At 40.4% G+C, this 16,872-nt stretch overlaps 1 protein-coding gene across 4 annotated transcripts in view; it reads left to right on the top strand.

The window, feature by feature from the left end:
- The window catches only part of LOC122553376 (poly(A) polymerase alpha), a 101,846-nt gene that overhangs the window by 46,071 nt on the left and 38,903 nt on the right, over positions 1 to 16,872 (top strand). For all 4 annotated transcript variants that reach the window (XM_043697046.2, XM_087989629.1, XM_087989630.1 and 1 more), the window contains 4 exons: positions 9,823 to 9,961; positions 12,005 to 12,077; positions 12,848 to 12,968; positions 13,188 to 13,272. In XM_043697046.2, coding sequence (XP_043552981.1) covers positions 9,823 to 9,961; positions 12,005 to 12,077; positions 12,848 to 12,968; positions 13,188 to 13,272 — 418 coding nt within the window. The remainder of the gene's footprint in view (positions 1 to 9,822; positions 9,962 to 12,004; positions 12,078 to 12,847; positions 12,969 to 13,187; positions 13,273 to 16,872) is intronic.

The raw sequence follows: 16,872 nt of genomic DNA, 5'->3' as shown, positions 1-16,872 counted from the left end.
GTCTACTCTCTTGTATGGGACTTCATCAAAAGTAAATCCAAATTCACCACTTCTACTGGTTCCTCCTAATTGACTCTGCTAGTAACATCCTCAAGCAGGTTTGTCAGTCATGGTTTCCCCTTCATAAATCAGTGACTCAGTCCATTCAATTATTTTCTAGTTGTCCAGTAATCACATCTTGCAATAAGCTGATGTCAGTAGGGAAAAAGCGAACAGATCTGGAGTTCTGTCTCTCTCGACCTCTATTTCTTTTAAACAGTGGTGACGTACTTAAAACCTTCCAATCTTTGCAGAATTAGTCAAATTTTGTTACTACATTGTTGCTCATATTTCAATGTCTGTAGTCATCTTTTAAGTGCTCTGGGATGACCGTTAAGACCTGGGGATTTGTCAAAATTCAACCCCTTTGACTTTACCAATATTACTTTGACTGGGAATTATGTGCTGCAGGCCAGTATCCCTTGTGAAGCAGATTGGGAGGGTGGACCAGTTTGAGAAGAGCAGCAGCGGTGGCAAATTGTTTTTGAAAAGTGACAACAAGTCCCTTTTGACCTGTTTCTACCTGTCAGAGCAGGTGTTATATCACTGCAAACAGCTGGTTGGTGTTCTTTCGTGTGTTTCTTGGCCAAGTGGTTTAAATCATGTAACGTTGTTATGGCCAAAGAGCACAGTTATAAAATTTATTCTAAAATATCCAAATTAAGTAGAATAGAGATAACTGGGCACAGTGTGCTACAGCTGTAGTACAGCAGGTATACTCAAACCAAAGTGAACATGTTTGCTGCATATTAGCTGCTAAGGGATTTTCACTGGAGAGTTGATAAAATGGAGTCTCAGCTCTGGACACTGTGGCATTAAGGAAACCATCAGACTGTAAAATGTCAGAGCAGTAGAACATTGTGTTGACTCTGCTTCACCATTCAGTGAGATTGTAGTGGATCTGATAATCCTCAGTTGCACTTTGCTCCATAACCCTTGATTCCGTTACTGATTTGAAAATCTGTCAATTCAACCTTGAATATACTTGATGACCAAACCTCAACTGCCCTACGTGGAAAGATTTCCACAGATTCATGACTGACTGAGAAAAGAATCCTCCCCATCTCAGTCTTGATGGGCCAGCTCTTGCTCTGAGATTATGCTGTCTGGTCCTAGACTGCCTCACAACAGGAATCTGCTTCAGTTCTGAAGAATGGTCATACCAACACTAACTCAGTTTCTCTTCGAATTATGTCACACCTGAGTTTGTTCAATATGTTCTCCAGATTGAGTGATTTGGCAAAGTCTTGGTGAGTAGAGTTTAATATAGGAAAGTGTAACGTCAATTTGGTTGGAAGGGTCAAAAAGATTGTTATTTAAATAGAGACGTCAGTTGGTGTAGCACAGAGAGAATCTGGGTGTTCTTGTGAATGGAGCACAGCATGCAAATGCAAGTCATTAAGAAAGCAAATAGAATCTTGGCCTTTATTGTGGGGGGTATGGGGGTTAAAAATAGCTAAGTCTTGTTAGGATCGTGCAGGGTATTGGTGAGGCCACACCTGGAAAATTTTATATACTTTTGGCCCCTGTATTTGAGAGAAAGTGTGCTGACATCAGAGACCATCCAAAAGGGATTCTCTAAGTTGATTTCTGGGGTGACTTAACAAGAATAGCTGAACAAATTAAGCCTTTATTCACTAGCAATTAGAAAAACAAAGAGGATCTTTTGAAGCCTAGAAGATTTTTGAGGGGGTTTGATAGGGTAGCTGTTGATTTTTTTCGCTAGTAGGGGATTCTCAAACTAAGGGACACTGTTGCAGAATAAGGTGGTGTTTACTCAAAGCATACTCAGAGGGTAGTGAATGTCTGGAAGTTTCCACCAGAGTAATGCAGATTAGGTCATTGGAAGTATTAAGAGGTGGTTAAGACTTTTGAAGTGTTGGAGTTGAAGGTTATGAGGAGTTGGCACTAATGGAGTTGACACCAGGTGCAGCTTAGCCATGACGTTTTAAAATGTTGGGATAGGCTTGAAGGGATGAATGTCCTACTCCTATTTCTTAGGTCTTTTCTAATATTATTTTATTCCACTTTCTGACTGAGTCCAACTTTGGATCTCTTATTACCGAGCAAATTATTTTCCTTCTGTTATGGTCCCAGCTGATAACTCTGAACGAAATGTAGCTTGATATGTCATATGTTTAATATTAAGATCATGTAAGCATTGAAACAAAGTTTCAACCTGTTTACCCATGCCCAGTTCCAGACCAGTCCCACTCTTCTCTCAGCTTTACCATCTTAAATGATGCTTTCCAGTTTCTTCGCTGTGAATTGCTGAGACATTTTTTCTACTCTGCTTCGAGGCTGATGGCATGAATCTCTGACCGTTGTGAAGACCTAATCTTTCTCATTTCTGCCAGTTGGGAAGATTAGCAACTGTTTCTGCTAAGGTGACTTCTTCCCTTGCATTGAAATGGAAAATGTTCTTTTGCAAGGGAAGAAAAATCTGAACTGAACTTGAACCGTCGGTTCTGAAGTTAAAGCTAAACCAATTGCCTTAATTTGTTTGCTCTGTTTATTACAAGCAGTTAAAGTTTAAAAACTATCCATTCACCCTGCAGGCGTCCTCTCAGTTGAATGAAATCACATTACTTAGGAATAACATATTTGGGTCTCTGTTCAAATGATGTTGACCTTTTTAAAAATAATGCCTTTTCAGGATTTAGTAAAATACATCGTTTTGATTTAAAACGCCTTGCGTCACAACAGAAAAAAAGTACTTTTTTTTGTTATTTCACTATTTCCCCTTTGTAAACTCTTCTGTCTCTATTGGTTAAACTTGGGCTGTTTTCTTTAGAGCAGTGAAGATCAAACAGGGACCTGATTGAGGTGTATAAAGTTGAATGGCATGGACAGAGCAAATGGACAGCAACTGTTCACCTTAGTTAAATGTTCATTGATAAGAGATATGCTTTTAAGATGAACAGCAACAGATTTAGGGATTTGAGGAAAATTTGTTTCATTCAGTCAGTCATATGGTATACAAACAGGCCATTTGGCCTGCAACGTCTATGTTGACCAACAGGTACCAACCTACACGAATTATGTTTACCTGTACTTGGTTCATAACCTATCATACCCTGGCATTTTAAGTGCTCATCCAGATGCTTTTTAAATGTTGCTAGAATACCTGCTTTCCGCACCCCCTCACGTAGCATGTTCCATGTTTCTACCACGCTCTGGTAGAAAAATTATTTTCCCAGACCACCTAAGGCACTTACTGCTTGGTTTAAACTTCTGCCTTCTGGTCAGAGGGTGGTGGGAATTTGGGATGCACTGCCTGGGAGGGAGCTGAGGCAGGAAACCTCAACCAAAGAAGCATTTTGGCACTTGAAATATAATAACATTTAAATTCTAGAAAGTGGAGCTGTAGGAGATTGAGTGAGTGGTTTCTGTCAGTGCTTATTTGATAGGCCAAATGGCCTCTGTCCTGTATGATTCTATGCTTCTATTGGACCCATGTTTTGTCTCTGCTAATCTCTTCCATTTTACAAATTGAAAAAAACTCTTACATTGCTGTCTAGTTCACCTTTGTCTTTATAAAATTCTTAAATATGCTGCCTTTAGAAAGTTTTTATCTTTTGCCAAATTTTAAATTCCTTCCAGCCTTGAGGTTTTTGTAAGCCTCTTCCTTTGATCTAATACTTTTAACTTTCCTTAGCTATTAGTTTCTGATTTTCTGTTGTATATTTTACTTTGATATTTGTTTTTGTTTAAAAAGAGGATTAAATATATTAAGTGTGTAAGTCCTGCTAAGATGTACTTTCCCAAAATGCAGCACCTCACATTTATCTAAATTAAACTCCATCTGCCACTTCGCAATGCACTGACCCATCTGATCCAGATCCTGTTGTAATCTGAGGTAACCCTCTTCGCTGTCCACTATATCTCCAATTTTGATGTCATCTGCAAACTTAGTAACTATACCCCCTATGTTCAGTCATATCATTTATATAAATGACGAACAGCAGTGGATCCAGCACCGATCCTTGTGGGGCACCATTGGTCACCGGCCTCCAGTCTGAAAAGCAATCCTCGAACATCACCCTCTGTGTTCTACCTTCGAGCCAGTTCTGTATCCAAATGGCTGGTTCTCCCTGTATTCCACGTGATTAAACTTTGCCAACCAGTCTACCATAAGGAATCTTGTCAATCGCCTGACTGAAGTCCATCTAGATCACCACTCTGACCACCTCAATCCTTTTTTACTTCTTCAAAAAAAAACTCAATCAAGTTAGTGAGATATGATTACCTCTCACAAAACAATGTTGACTATCCCTAATCAATTCTTCCCTTTCCAAATACATGTACGTCCTGTCTCTCCGGGTTCCCTCCAACAACTTGCCCACCACCGATGTCAGGCTCATTGATCTATAGTTGCCTGGCTTTTCCTTACCACCATTCTTGTATATTGGCACCATGTTAGCCAGTCTCCAGTCTTCTGGCACCTCATCTGTGACTATTGATCATAAAAATACCTCAGCAAGGGGCCCAGCAATCACTTCCTCAGCTTCCCACGGAGTTCTAGGATCAGGTCCTGAGGATTTATCCACTTCTATGCGTTTTAAGGCCTATAGTACTTCCTCCTCTGTAATACAGACATTTTTAAAAAATCACCATCTATTTCCCCACATTTGATATCTTCCAAGCCCTTCTCCACAGTAAACACTGATGTAAAATACTTGTTTAGTATTTCCCCCATCTCCTGTGGCTTCACACATAGGCTGAAAATGTGTTGCTGGAAAAGCGCAGCAGGTCAGGCAGCATCCAGGGAACAGGAGAACCGACGTTTCGGGCATAAGCCCTTCAGGAATCCAGGTTTCCTGAAGAAGGGCTTATGCCCGAAACGTCGATTCTCCTGTTCCCTGGATGCTGCCTGACCTGCGCTTTTCCAGCAACACATTTTCAGCTCTGATCTCCAGCATCTGCAGACCTCACTTTCTCCTCACACACAGGCTGCCTTGCTAATTATTGAGTGGCAAGAGTCTGGTGCTGGAAAAGCATAGCAGGTCAGGCAGCATCCAAGGAGCAGGAAAATCTACATTTCTGGCAAAAGCCCTTCGGCAATGAGGCTGGGAGCCTCAGGGGTGGAGAGGTAAATGGGAGGGAGGTGGGGCTGGGAGGAAGGTAGCTGAGAGTGCAATAGGTGCATGGAGGTGGGGGTAAAGGTGATAGGTTGGAGGGGAGGGTGGAGCAGATAGGTGGGAAGGAAGATGAACAGTTGGGACAGGTCATGAGGATGGTGTTGAGCTAGAAGTTTGGAACTGGGACAAGGTGGGGGGAGGGAAAATGAGGAAACCGGTGAAATCTACATTGATGCCATGGGGTTGGAGGGTCCCGAGTCAGAAGATGAGGCATTCTTCCTCCAGGCATTGGGTGGTAAGGGAGTGGTGATGGAGGAGGCCCAGGACCTGCATGTCCTTGGAGGGGAAGTTGAAGTGTTTGGCCAGGGGACGATGGCGTTGATTGGTGCAGGTGTCCTGTCTCCCCAATGTAGAGGAGACCCCATTGGCAGCAACGGATACAGTAAATGAAGTGTGAAAGTGCAGGTGAATTTTTGATCGATGTGGAAGGCTCCTTTGGGGCCTTGGACGGAGGCGAGGAGAGAGGTGTGGACACAGGTTTTGCAATTCCTGCAGTGGCAGGGGAAGGTGCCTGGAGGGGAGGGTGGGTTGTTGGGGGCGTGGACCTGACCAGGTAATCTTTATGAAAAGCGTATGGGATGAGGAGAGAAATATATCTCTGGGGTCCGTTTGTAGGTGGCAGAAATGATTGAAGATGATGCGATGTGTGTGGAGGTTGGTGGAGTGGAAAGTGAGGACTAGCGGGTTGTCTCCTTGTTGCTGTTGGAGGTGTGGTATTTGAGGGTGGAGGTGTGGGAGTGGATGAGATGTGCTGGAGGGCATCAACCACTTTTGGGGTGGGGGGGGGATTACAGTGGGGAATTGCAGCCTTTCAAGAAGGAGGCCATCTGGTGTGTTCTGTGGTGGAACTGGTCCTCTTGGGAGCAGATGCGGCGGAGGTGGAGGAATTCTGAATACGGGATAGCATTTTTACAGGAGGCAGGATGGGAGGTGGTATAATCCAGGTAGCTATGGGAGTCAGGTTTGTAGAAATCACCAGTGAGTCAGTCACCATTGATAGAGATTTGAGAGTTCGTGGAGAGGTGTCGGAGATGGTCCAGGTGAATTTAAGGTCGGTGTAGAATGTGTTGGTGAATTTGACAAACTGCTCAACCTCCTGGGAGCACGAGGTGGCACTGATGCAGTCATCAATGTAGCAGAGCAAAACATGGGGATGAATGTATCTGCATTTCCACCCCCCCCCCCAACTTGACCCTGGTTGATTCTAAGATTTGTTTCTGCCATGTCTTCATGGTGTTAAGCTTAATCTCATGTTGGATAATGTGCTATTGGCAGGTAAGGACTTATGAGCACAAAAAATCCACCCTCTGTACTGACTCAGTTCACACATTAAGCAGAAATGAGTCATTTTACTAATGCACTGGTCTTGTTCAGTTTGTAGACGAACTGCTGCATATGGAACTACGCAATTAATTAGGCTAAATTCATAATTTGTAGTGATTTACCTTGGTTCATTTGGACGGTGGTAAGATTGGTGCAGCTCTTTGTTCACATAAAACCAGTTCTTTCCTCTGATCACTGAAATGTGTTTGGGTGCAAAGCAAGTTCTGAGTTTGTTTGTCCAAGCCTCCCAGTTGCAATATTCTGTATGAAAGTAGTGTTAGGAGGATTATGAATAAATAATTTGCACCAAAAGGGGTAGGGATAGCATTCCAAAAGTTTTTATTTGGGCAAAATTTATGGAGGAAATAAATGTGATAACTATCGCAAGAATAATGGTACTAGGGAAACTAATGGATCTGAAGGCTGATAATTCCCCTGATTGGGATATTGATAGAAGTAGCTGCAGAAAATAGACAGTGCATTGGCAGTAATCTTATGAAAATCTGGGCCAGTCCCACAGGATTGAAAAGCTGCCAGTGTAACACCCTTATTCAAAATAGGAGTAATAGATTTCCAAAATGCTTTTGAAAAGATATTGCTCATCAGGCTTTATGATAAGAACCCTTGGTCTTGTGGAAGTATATAAGCATGGGAAGAGGATTTGCTGACCAATTGAAGACCAGAGAATGGGTGAGTTTTGAGAATGGCAGTGTGTAATTAGTGGTGTGCCACAGGGATTAGTTCTGGGGCACAAGTTCATGACCATACATAATAAAGTAGCTGTAGCTCCAGAGGACCACAGGGCTGGTCTCTGATTCAGACTGTGACGTGACTAGTGGCTTGGGGTGAGGTTACCTCAATCTCTTCCCATTCCCTGAGACATGGTGACCCTCTGGTTAGATCACCACTAGTTGTCTCCCTGTAATAGTCTGATAGGATCAGGGTCCCTTTACAATACATATTTTGGACAGCAGAAACAAAAATGCAATTGGCAAGTTTTCAGGTGACAAAATGGGGGGAAGATAATGGATCTGCAGACAGAGACAGGATAAGTGAGTGAATAGAACCTTGGCTACTGCATTTTGCTGGAGGAAAGTGAGTGATATAGTGGGAGTTTGAATAGAGAAGCTTAATATCCTAAAAATGGAGAAAGCTGCAGCAGAGGGTTTTTGAAAATTGTGCATAAATTTGATGCTAGCTTACAAGTTCAGGTAACAAAAAGCAAAGGGAATCGATTATAAAAAGTAGGGAGGTCCTGCTATGCAAGGCTCTTATCATACCACACCTGCAATGGTCTTTTTACAGTTTTTGGACCCCTTATCTAAGGAAAGATGTACTGACATTAGAGAGAGTCAGAAGATTCAGGGGATTGATCTTGGGTGCGGAAGGACTGGTTATTTTTGCTGGCATGTTGAGTAATACTGATTGATTGAAATTCAGAAGAATAAAGGATAGCGTTACTGAAACATCAGATTTCTTAGGGGGCTTGACAGGGTAGGTGCAGAGGTATTGTTTTCCATTTGAGGGGAAGCTTGGACCAGAGAACACAGTCTCAAGAATGGGCTGTCAATTTAGGGCTGATAGTGAATTTGTGGCATTCTTTACCACAGAGCTGTCACGGTTATTTAAGTATATTGAAGCTGAGATTTCTAATTAGCTAAGGGATTTGAGGGGCTTGGGGACAAGATAGGAAAGTGGAGTTGTGGGTTATCCGATCAGTTGTGATGTAATGCAGAGAGGACTCTGGGCCAAATGACCACCTACGTAACATGCTGTTGTGTTGTGAAGAACTTTTATTTAAACCTCTGTTCTGCAGTTGGTTTTATGTTGCTGGAGGCAGCTTATGCAAAACCACGTTGCAGTGTGCAGGATTCAGCCAAGCATTGAATTAATTTTGAGATTTTATAACTTGCAGTGTTTAGGTAAATTTCTCTAAAACTAGTATTAAATTACATTAACTTTTAGGTTGTGCATCTATTGTAGCTTACAAAACAACAGAAGCAATAGCATCCACTCCTGATGAAAGATTTTTAACCCTGATTTTGTTGTTCCTGAGGCTTGTGCAGTATGCTTGTTTTACATGGCCTGTTTTACCTGGATACTGACAAAACAGGAGTGATGAGCCCATGACTATCTGGAGTCTCGAGTGAAAACTTCCTTTTAAGTTAACTGGGAGGTGGCCAACAAAGGTGCCATCCAAGTGTTTTCTAATCAGCCTGTTCAGAGATATTATTATACACTTCTGGACCAGGTGGTATATGAACCCTGGCCTCCTGGTTCAAAGGTGGGCATAGTAACACTGCACTTTGAGCCCTAAACAATGGTCTCCCTGATGTCTATAAAAGAACAAACTGTGGAGCTAGAGTATGATGGCAGTAAAAAAATTTGTATTTATTATATCCACGTAAAATATATATAAAATAGCAAATTTCAGAACTGGAAAAGGTTTAACCCCCATGGTGTAGTCAATATTTTGCGATGTAAAGTTTTTCTGTGAAGGGTTAAGTGAAAACCAATTTGAGACTAAAATGCTTGAATCATTATCCATCTTAAGCCAATTTAGTGAAAGTGTAATATATGCCTTCATATGTTAATTGGAGAGTATGATACTTGGTCATGCTCAACTTTGCTTTGCCCTTTTGAGAGTAACAATGCCATTGTATTTTACAGCCAGCATGCGTTCTGGTTTTTACTTACTTATCTTCCTTTCTATTCACCTCTCCAGTCTTTCCCACATTTCCTCAGTTTTCCACTGTTTATGTCATGTATAGCCTGTTTGCAAGTCAGGCTCTGATCTGTATCTTACCAGAGAGCATGCATGCTATTTAGATTAGATTTTTTAGATTAGATTCCCTACAGTATGGAAATGGGCCCTTTAGCCCAACAGGTCCACACTGACCCTCCAAAGAGTAACCCACCCAGACCCATTCCCCTACTCTATACATTTACCCCTGACTTATGCAATTTAGCATGGCCAATTCACCTGACCTGCACATTTTTGGACTGTGGGAGGAAACCAGAGCACCCGGAGGAAACCCATGCAGACACAGGGAGAATGTGCAAACTCCACACAGACAGTTGCCCGAGGTGGGAATCAAAGCCGGGCCCCTCGTGCTGTGAGGCAACAGTGCTAATCACTGAGCCACTGTGCTGCCCGTTGGATGGGAGGATTTAGCTTATACTGAGTCACCAATGCAACTGAACTCAGTTGGAGTGATGGCTGAGAATTTATCAAGTTCAATTGTAAATTTAAAAAGGTGACTGACATACTTTACCCTTGCACTCTATGCTAAAAAGGATTCTGTATGTTTTTAAACAGGCCACAACATTTACTCAAACATACTAGGCTTTCTGGGTGGCGTGTCATGGGCAATGTTGGTGGCAAGAACATGTCAATTGTACCCCAATGCTGTTGCTTCCACTCTTGTACACAAGTTCTTTTTGGTATTTTCAAAATGGTGAGTATTGCTTTCTGTGGATCTTATTTATAATGTGATTTAGCAATATAAAATAATGCCTGTCACATTTGATTTCTGCTCAGATTTGTATGGTTGTCTACAGGTAATAGTCTCCATGTTGTGTACTCATCATTTTTAAATTGAGGAGTGATCAAAGCAGTAGTTAAAAATTATTTTTAAAATTCCATTAGAGTTGCCACAAGGCAATTATTTTCTCTAGTAGGGAATCCAGACAAAGGGACTTCATCAAATTTTAGAGCTATGAAGTTCAGGTGTGAAATCAAACCTTTTATCTCAAAGTATAAAGTCTTCCGCCATCTTCTGTCCCTCATGTCCCAAAATCTTCCCATAAATTGTCCTGAAAATGACTGTAGATACTGGTCAATTGGTACATTTTTGTGTACAGGTAAGTTGGCATGCAAAACTAAGACTGGTAAAGTTGAGAAACAGGCTAGCAAAAGCCTTTCTAAGAATAAAGGATTCTGGGCTTTTCAGATTTTTCCTGGTTACTGATTTCTTTATTCTGGCATAATGGTAGCAAACATTTTTGTTTGTACCTTTTCCATTACTTCCATATCCTTTTTAGTATTACAAAGGCAGTCATTTCCAAGTGTAGTCTATACAAGTTTTATCTGCTTTTGTTACTCCTCAGAAACGTACTCCACTCTTACACCTGCATTCCTCCTGTTTTTCTAACCAATTTATCCATTTGGCCCAACAAGTCCACACTGACCCTCCATAGAGTATCCCATTCCCATTCTCTTACCTTATTACTTTATATTTCCCCTGACTAATGCATCTCACCTACACGTCCCTGGTCACTATGGGCAATTTAGCATGGCAAATTCACCTAACCAGTACATGTTTGGACTGTGGCAGGAAACCATAGAACCTAGAGGAAACCCATGCAGACACTGGAAGAATGTGCAAACTCCACACAGTCACCAGAGGCTGTAATCAAACCCAGGTCTATGGCACTGAGGCAACATTGCGAACCTCTGAGCCACTGTGCTGCCCCTGTTTTATGTTAAACGATGTAAAGTGTTATTTTATATTGAAGTTTACTTGCCAGTTTGGTTGGACAGACGTAACGCCAGCCTTTAGGAATAGCTACTAATGGGGACTATTAGTGGCTAACGATGGGTTGTGTGTGATAGCAGTCCATGTGATGACAGCCGGTGTAGGGGTAAAGACTTGGGAGAAGGTACCTCAAAGTTTAAATTGAGTCCAGAAGGCTATGGAGTTCCCAAGCAGAAAATAAGGTGCTCTTCTTCCTGCTTGTGCCAAACTCTGCTACAGCACTGCAGCAAGCCTGAGATACAGATGTTGGTCGGAAAACGAGGTAGTGTGTTCAAATGACAGGCAACTGGAAGCTCAATGTATATGTTAGGTGAAGTAGTCATCCAGTCTATGCTTAGTTTTACACAGGGTAGAGGAGAAAATATTGAGCAACAAATTGAGTGAAGTGCAGGTAGTGCTGCTTCACCTGGAAGGTGTATTTGGGCCTTTGGATACTGAGGAGGGAGGGAGGAAGTAAGCGGGCAGTTGTTGCATCTTGAGGGGCGGGGGGGTGAGTTATGGTTTGTTGGGAGTGAAAGGGGGAGTGGACGAGGGTGTACTGGAGGGAATGGTCCTTGTGTAAGGCTGACAAGGTGGAGGGAGGGGAATATGTCTGGTGATGGCAGAAATGGTAGCTAATGATCCTCTGCAAGTGGATGCTGGTGGGGTGATTGGTGAGGACTCTACAGATTAACTTTAATAATTTAATGTTCAAATATTGTAACTTACCGTAGATTTAAAATCTTTGTACAACATTGTTTGCTAGATGTGAAGTGAGCAAAGTAATCCAAAATATCAGAATGAGTTCGGTTTCAGGGTGGCTTCTGCATCACATCTGTCTTGTTAATGTAACAAAACAAATTTTTAGAACCACCAATTGGTCCAGCCATCATAACTGCGTAAATTGGTAAAATAATCTTTTGCTCTATTGCAATGTGTTTAGGGGGATTCTGAAATATCAATACTATTATTTTCTCTTGACAGGGAATGGCCTAATCCTGTCTTGTTAAAACAGCCAGAGGACTGCAATCTGAATCTACCAGTGTGGGATCCACGGGTATGTTTATAGTGAGTTAGGAGCTTGGAGTGCAGCAGTGTTGATTTGATGTTGTTGGAGGTAGACACTTTTTTTTTTCTTTGAATCTTTTGCTCTTGAGTTGTGGGTTCCACTGCTGTTGCTTACCCTAATTGCTTAGAGAGTACTTAGGAGTCGGCAACATTACTGTGTGTCCAAAGTGGCATGTAGACCTGACTAGGTAAGGAAGGCTTATTTCTCTCCCTAAAGGTCGTTAGTACACTGTTCATTCATTGTTGGCTTTTTAAAAAATCTCATTCTGGTGAGAATACATTGAGTATGTAAAAGTTAAATAGCTAGTGTAGGAAATTGGAGATTGATGGACAAATTTATTTTGAATATATAGTACTAACTGCTTTCCAATACCAGTTTTACTTGTGTAAAATAACTGCTTCATCAAATATTAACTCTTCAGTTTATACTTGCAAAATTAGTTCTTGTAACAATTGAAATGTAGCATCAATGTTTTTGAAGGGGCAATTAGTATGTAATACAGGAGCTCTTAACAGGATGTGATAAGATAGGAAGAAGCTCATATGGGGAATAAACCTGTAAGTCCAAATTGCCTGTCTGCTTTGTAATTCTGTCAAAAGCATGCAATAATTTATCCTGCCTTTATCTTGGAGATTTTTAAAAATAACCATCTGAAATTAGATATGCTTTCAGAGATTTAACAAAATAATATTCTATTGACTCTTAATTTTGATGAATTGTATACTTAGCTGTAGCAATTGTCATTATCTTGTGTATAGGTTAACCCAAGTGATAGATACCATCTCATGCCAATAATCACGCCAGCTTATCCACAACAAAACTCTACATACAACGTCTCTGCATCTACACGTGCAGTGATGATGGAGGAGTTTAAGCAGGGTGAGTAATTTTCTTTTAACTAAAAACAATGCCCATAATAGCATCTGTGGAGAATGTAAATGTATTGATTTCTCAGTTAATTAAATTTCATCAGTAATTTTATGGCTTGTTTTGGAAACTACTATATTAAACTTTTTCTAAGCCTCCAGTCGCGCCTTTCAGTCCTTCTAATATTACAATATTAAGTAGAGGTAAGGAATCCACTTTGTTTCCTCACAGGTCTTTCGATCACAGATGAAATTTTAATGGGTAAAATGGAGTGGTCCAAACTCTTTGAAGCTCCAAACTTCTTTCAGAAGTACAAGTATGTATTCAATTACCTATGAGTGGGGCAAAGATTGAGGGGGTTAGCTTGTGTTTCACTTGCAGTTCCCATACCTGGAGGCAACTTCTCCTGCTCTGCTCCCAAGAAAAAAGAAGTAATTCGCACAAACATTGATTTGATTGCAACCCAACATTGAGCATCTAAGTTGCTACATCTGAGCCTGAATAACACATTTCCAACTAGATAGTGTTTGATCTACAGTAATTAACTGGCTGCAACACAGGTGTTGTAGTGTGATGTGATGCAAATGTGATAGACTATTTAATTCTTAAATTTGCTTAATATAAATATTAATGTGAATTAACTTAGTGTTATAAAATGCCTTTTTACTTCCTCTTTCCTTAAAATATTTTTCTGAAACCTATAACTAGTATTAAGATGGGTTTCTTCGAAAAGAATATTGTATTCTAAGTGAGATTTTTGATGTTTAGGATCTGGCATGCTAATTTTCAAAATTTTGGCATATCTTTATGCTAGACTAAGAGTAATGATTGAACTGTCATAACTTTGTATCCATTTTCCTAATAAAATGTTTTTTCTTAGCAAAATGGTGAAATGTCTGTCTGTCTGTTCACAGTTATCCATAAGAATGTCAGTAAACAAAATTTTGAAATGTGAGGAATTGTGAAAGTGGAAACTTTGATATCAGCTAGGAGTCTTGGGTATATGAACTTGCTTCCAAAACCTTAATAAATCAGTGGGTAACTTATCTTTTGTCATTAAGACTTTGTTTGTTTGATCCATGGCCCATGTTGAAATGCTCATTTAATTGTATCACCTTCCCTATTGATCAGAAGCGGAAAAAATAAATCAACTGAGGTCACAAACTTAATCAGTATCTAATAATAATGTATTTTGATTTAGTGAACTCAGCATTCTAGTTTGTGTATGCCTGTGGTTTAGGTGAATTGAAAAATGTGGAAAGTAACAATAGTAGAAGGGATCTGCAGAGGATGTTCAAGTTTCCAGAACAAGTAATAGGGCAGATTATGAAAAGAGTCAAGAATTTGATGTGCCTGATGTTAGGTAACTGGGCAGTCAACGCAGGACTGAGGGTGTTGTGCTTAATGTTCAGTGTATGAAACAAGGTAACTGAGCTTGTGCATATTGAAATTAGCAGGTCAGATCTTGTAAGTATCACAAATAAGGCAGCAATGGGATCAGCTGAACTGAATATCCAAGGATACACATCTTGTTAAAAGGATGAGTATAAGGGTCAGGGTTGCCTTGTTAGTAAGAAATGAAATTAAATTGATAGCAAAAACTGAGTCAAATGTGAGAATCTGTGTGGGCATTGTTGAGGAACTGATGGGAAAAAGACCACAATGGAAGTTGTGAACAGGCCTCATCAGGATCCAAAAAAAATTATCTGGCAATGGAAAATGCATGTTAAAAAGGCTATTAGAATAATCATGAGGGACTTTAATATGCAGGTGTACTAGGGAAATCGGGATGGTAGTGGATCTCAAAAGGAATTCATGAATGTCTACAAGATGAGTTTTTTGGAGTCTCTTACAGTAGAACCTCCTAGGGAACAGGAAATTCTGGATTTACTGATTGGTAATAAGGCACAATTGATTAGGGAGCTGAAGGCTGAGGAACCCCATGGAGGAGGGTGGATCTGATTTAAAATTTGGAGAATACTGAGACACCTGGATAGAGTGAACATGATGAAGTAGGGAAGACTAGGACCTGAGGGCACAGCATCAGTGAAGGAGTGACCCTTTAGAACTGTTGTGAGGAGGAATTTCTTCTTCAAGCAGAGGGTGGTGAACCTGTGGAACTCATTGTTGCAGAGGGCTATGGAAGCCAAGTCATTGTGTATTTAAGACAGGTTCTTGATTTAGTAAGGAGATCAAGAGTTAGGGGGAAGAAGACAAGAGAATGGGATTGAGAAACCTATCACCCATGATCAAATAGTCAAGCAGACTTGATGGGCCAAGAAGCCTAATTCTGCTCTTCTATTTTATGGTCTTATAGCATTGAATGTTAGGACATTTGAAGTGCTCATCCACATACTTTCCCAAGGTTGTGAAGTTTCTAATTTCTCCTACACTTTTGGCTGTATGTTCCAAATCCCTTGTAAATCACCTTACCATCCTCTTAAAATTACATTCCTACTTTTGACCCTTCAACTAAAGGGAACAGCTGCTTCCTCTTCACCTTGTCTAGAGCCCTCATAATCTTATTCACCTCAATCAGGTTTCCCCCTCCCTCAGCCTTCATTGCTCTAAAGAAAACAACCCTAGCCTATCTGGACTCTATTCATAGCTAAAACATTCCATCCCAGGCAACATTCTGGTGAATCTCTGCATTCCTTCTAGTTCAATCACACCCATCCTCTCGGACAATGACTAGATCTGTGCACAGTACTTCAGTTGTGATCTAACCCAAGTCCTGTACAGCACCATCAAGCTCCTGTAATCTTTGCCTCGACTGATAAAAGCCCAGGCCTGTATGCTTCCTTAATTACCCTACCAGCTTATCTTGCTGTCTTTAGAGATCTGTGGATGAGTACTCCCAAGATTCTTCTGTTCTGAATGGCAAGACAGCTCACAGGACGTTTAATGTTTCAAACTGTGACTATTCAAAAGATGAATTTGTAAAATATTTTGTGACCATCTCCTGGAGCAATATGATGTGGAATTAACTCGGATTAATGTTATCTTGGATCTATTTATTAGACTGATTGAAGTAATATATTAACTACTTCACAAAGTGGTAATGTCATGACCTTGTTAATTTGAAAGTGATGGCTTCCAATCACAAACAAGAATCGTACATTCAAAGCTAATTACTTGGATATGCACAAATAACTAGCTAACTAAATTTAAAGGATTAAGTGGTTAATAGTTAGAAAAGTTTAACGGAACAGCTGAAAATGTTTAACAAAAATACTTTTCATTAGAAAACAAAAAAAAGTTAAGGATAGAATTAGATTAAGAAATAGTAGCAAGTCTTAGGATTTAGGACTATTGTAGAAACCAGAGAAAAACCACCAAATGTTGAGTTTGAAATGTAAAATAAGACTTTTATTAAATTAGCCAGAAATATAAAATTGTGTTTTTAATGGGGATAGACTAGCTTAAGTATACGTTTGTCCCTTAAAGCAGCCACAGAAGAAATTATCATGGGGAGTGAGTAAATAGATGCATTGTTCAAATATCTTGTTTGCCTTCACAGTGGAAAACACGTTGAACCCAAGGGCTAAAATGAGTGAGGAAATTAAAACAGCTAAAAACAGTTGAGACATGAGCAACTAAACTCCCAGAACCTGTTGGCCCAAGTGGTAGAGTTCTTGAGCTGAATTGCAGGGAAAGTGGATATATAACTGTTATTTTACAAAATTAATTATCTTGCTACAATTATGAGATTTCTGCAAGGCAATTGCAGAAAACTTGTTTTGTTCTCTATATTTATGGATGGCCATACTTAAAAGTGAGTTACCTTCTGTGGGATAGTAAATTTTAAGCCTTTATTCTCTGGAGTTTGATAGAATGGGAAATGATATTGAGACATAGGATCCTGAGGATCTTGATGGGGTAGATGCTCAGAGATTCCCAGTGGGCCAGGAAACAA

This window comes from Chiloscyllium plagiosum, unplaced genomic scaffold (genome assembly GCF_037043375.1).
Source record: "Chiloscyllium plagiosum isolate Xiang-an unplaced genomic scaffold, Cpla_swu_hap1 HiC_scaffold_8, whole genome shotgun sequence".
Classification (NCBI taxonomy): Eukaryota; Metazoa; Chordata; class Chondrichthyes; order Orectolobiformes; family Hemiscylliidae; genus Chiloscyllium; species Chiloscyllium plagiosum.
Note: the sequence above shows the minus strand (reverse complement) of the source record. Positions and strands in the feature narration are given on the sequence as shown.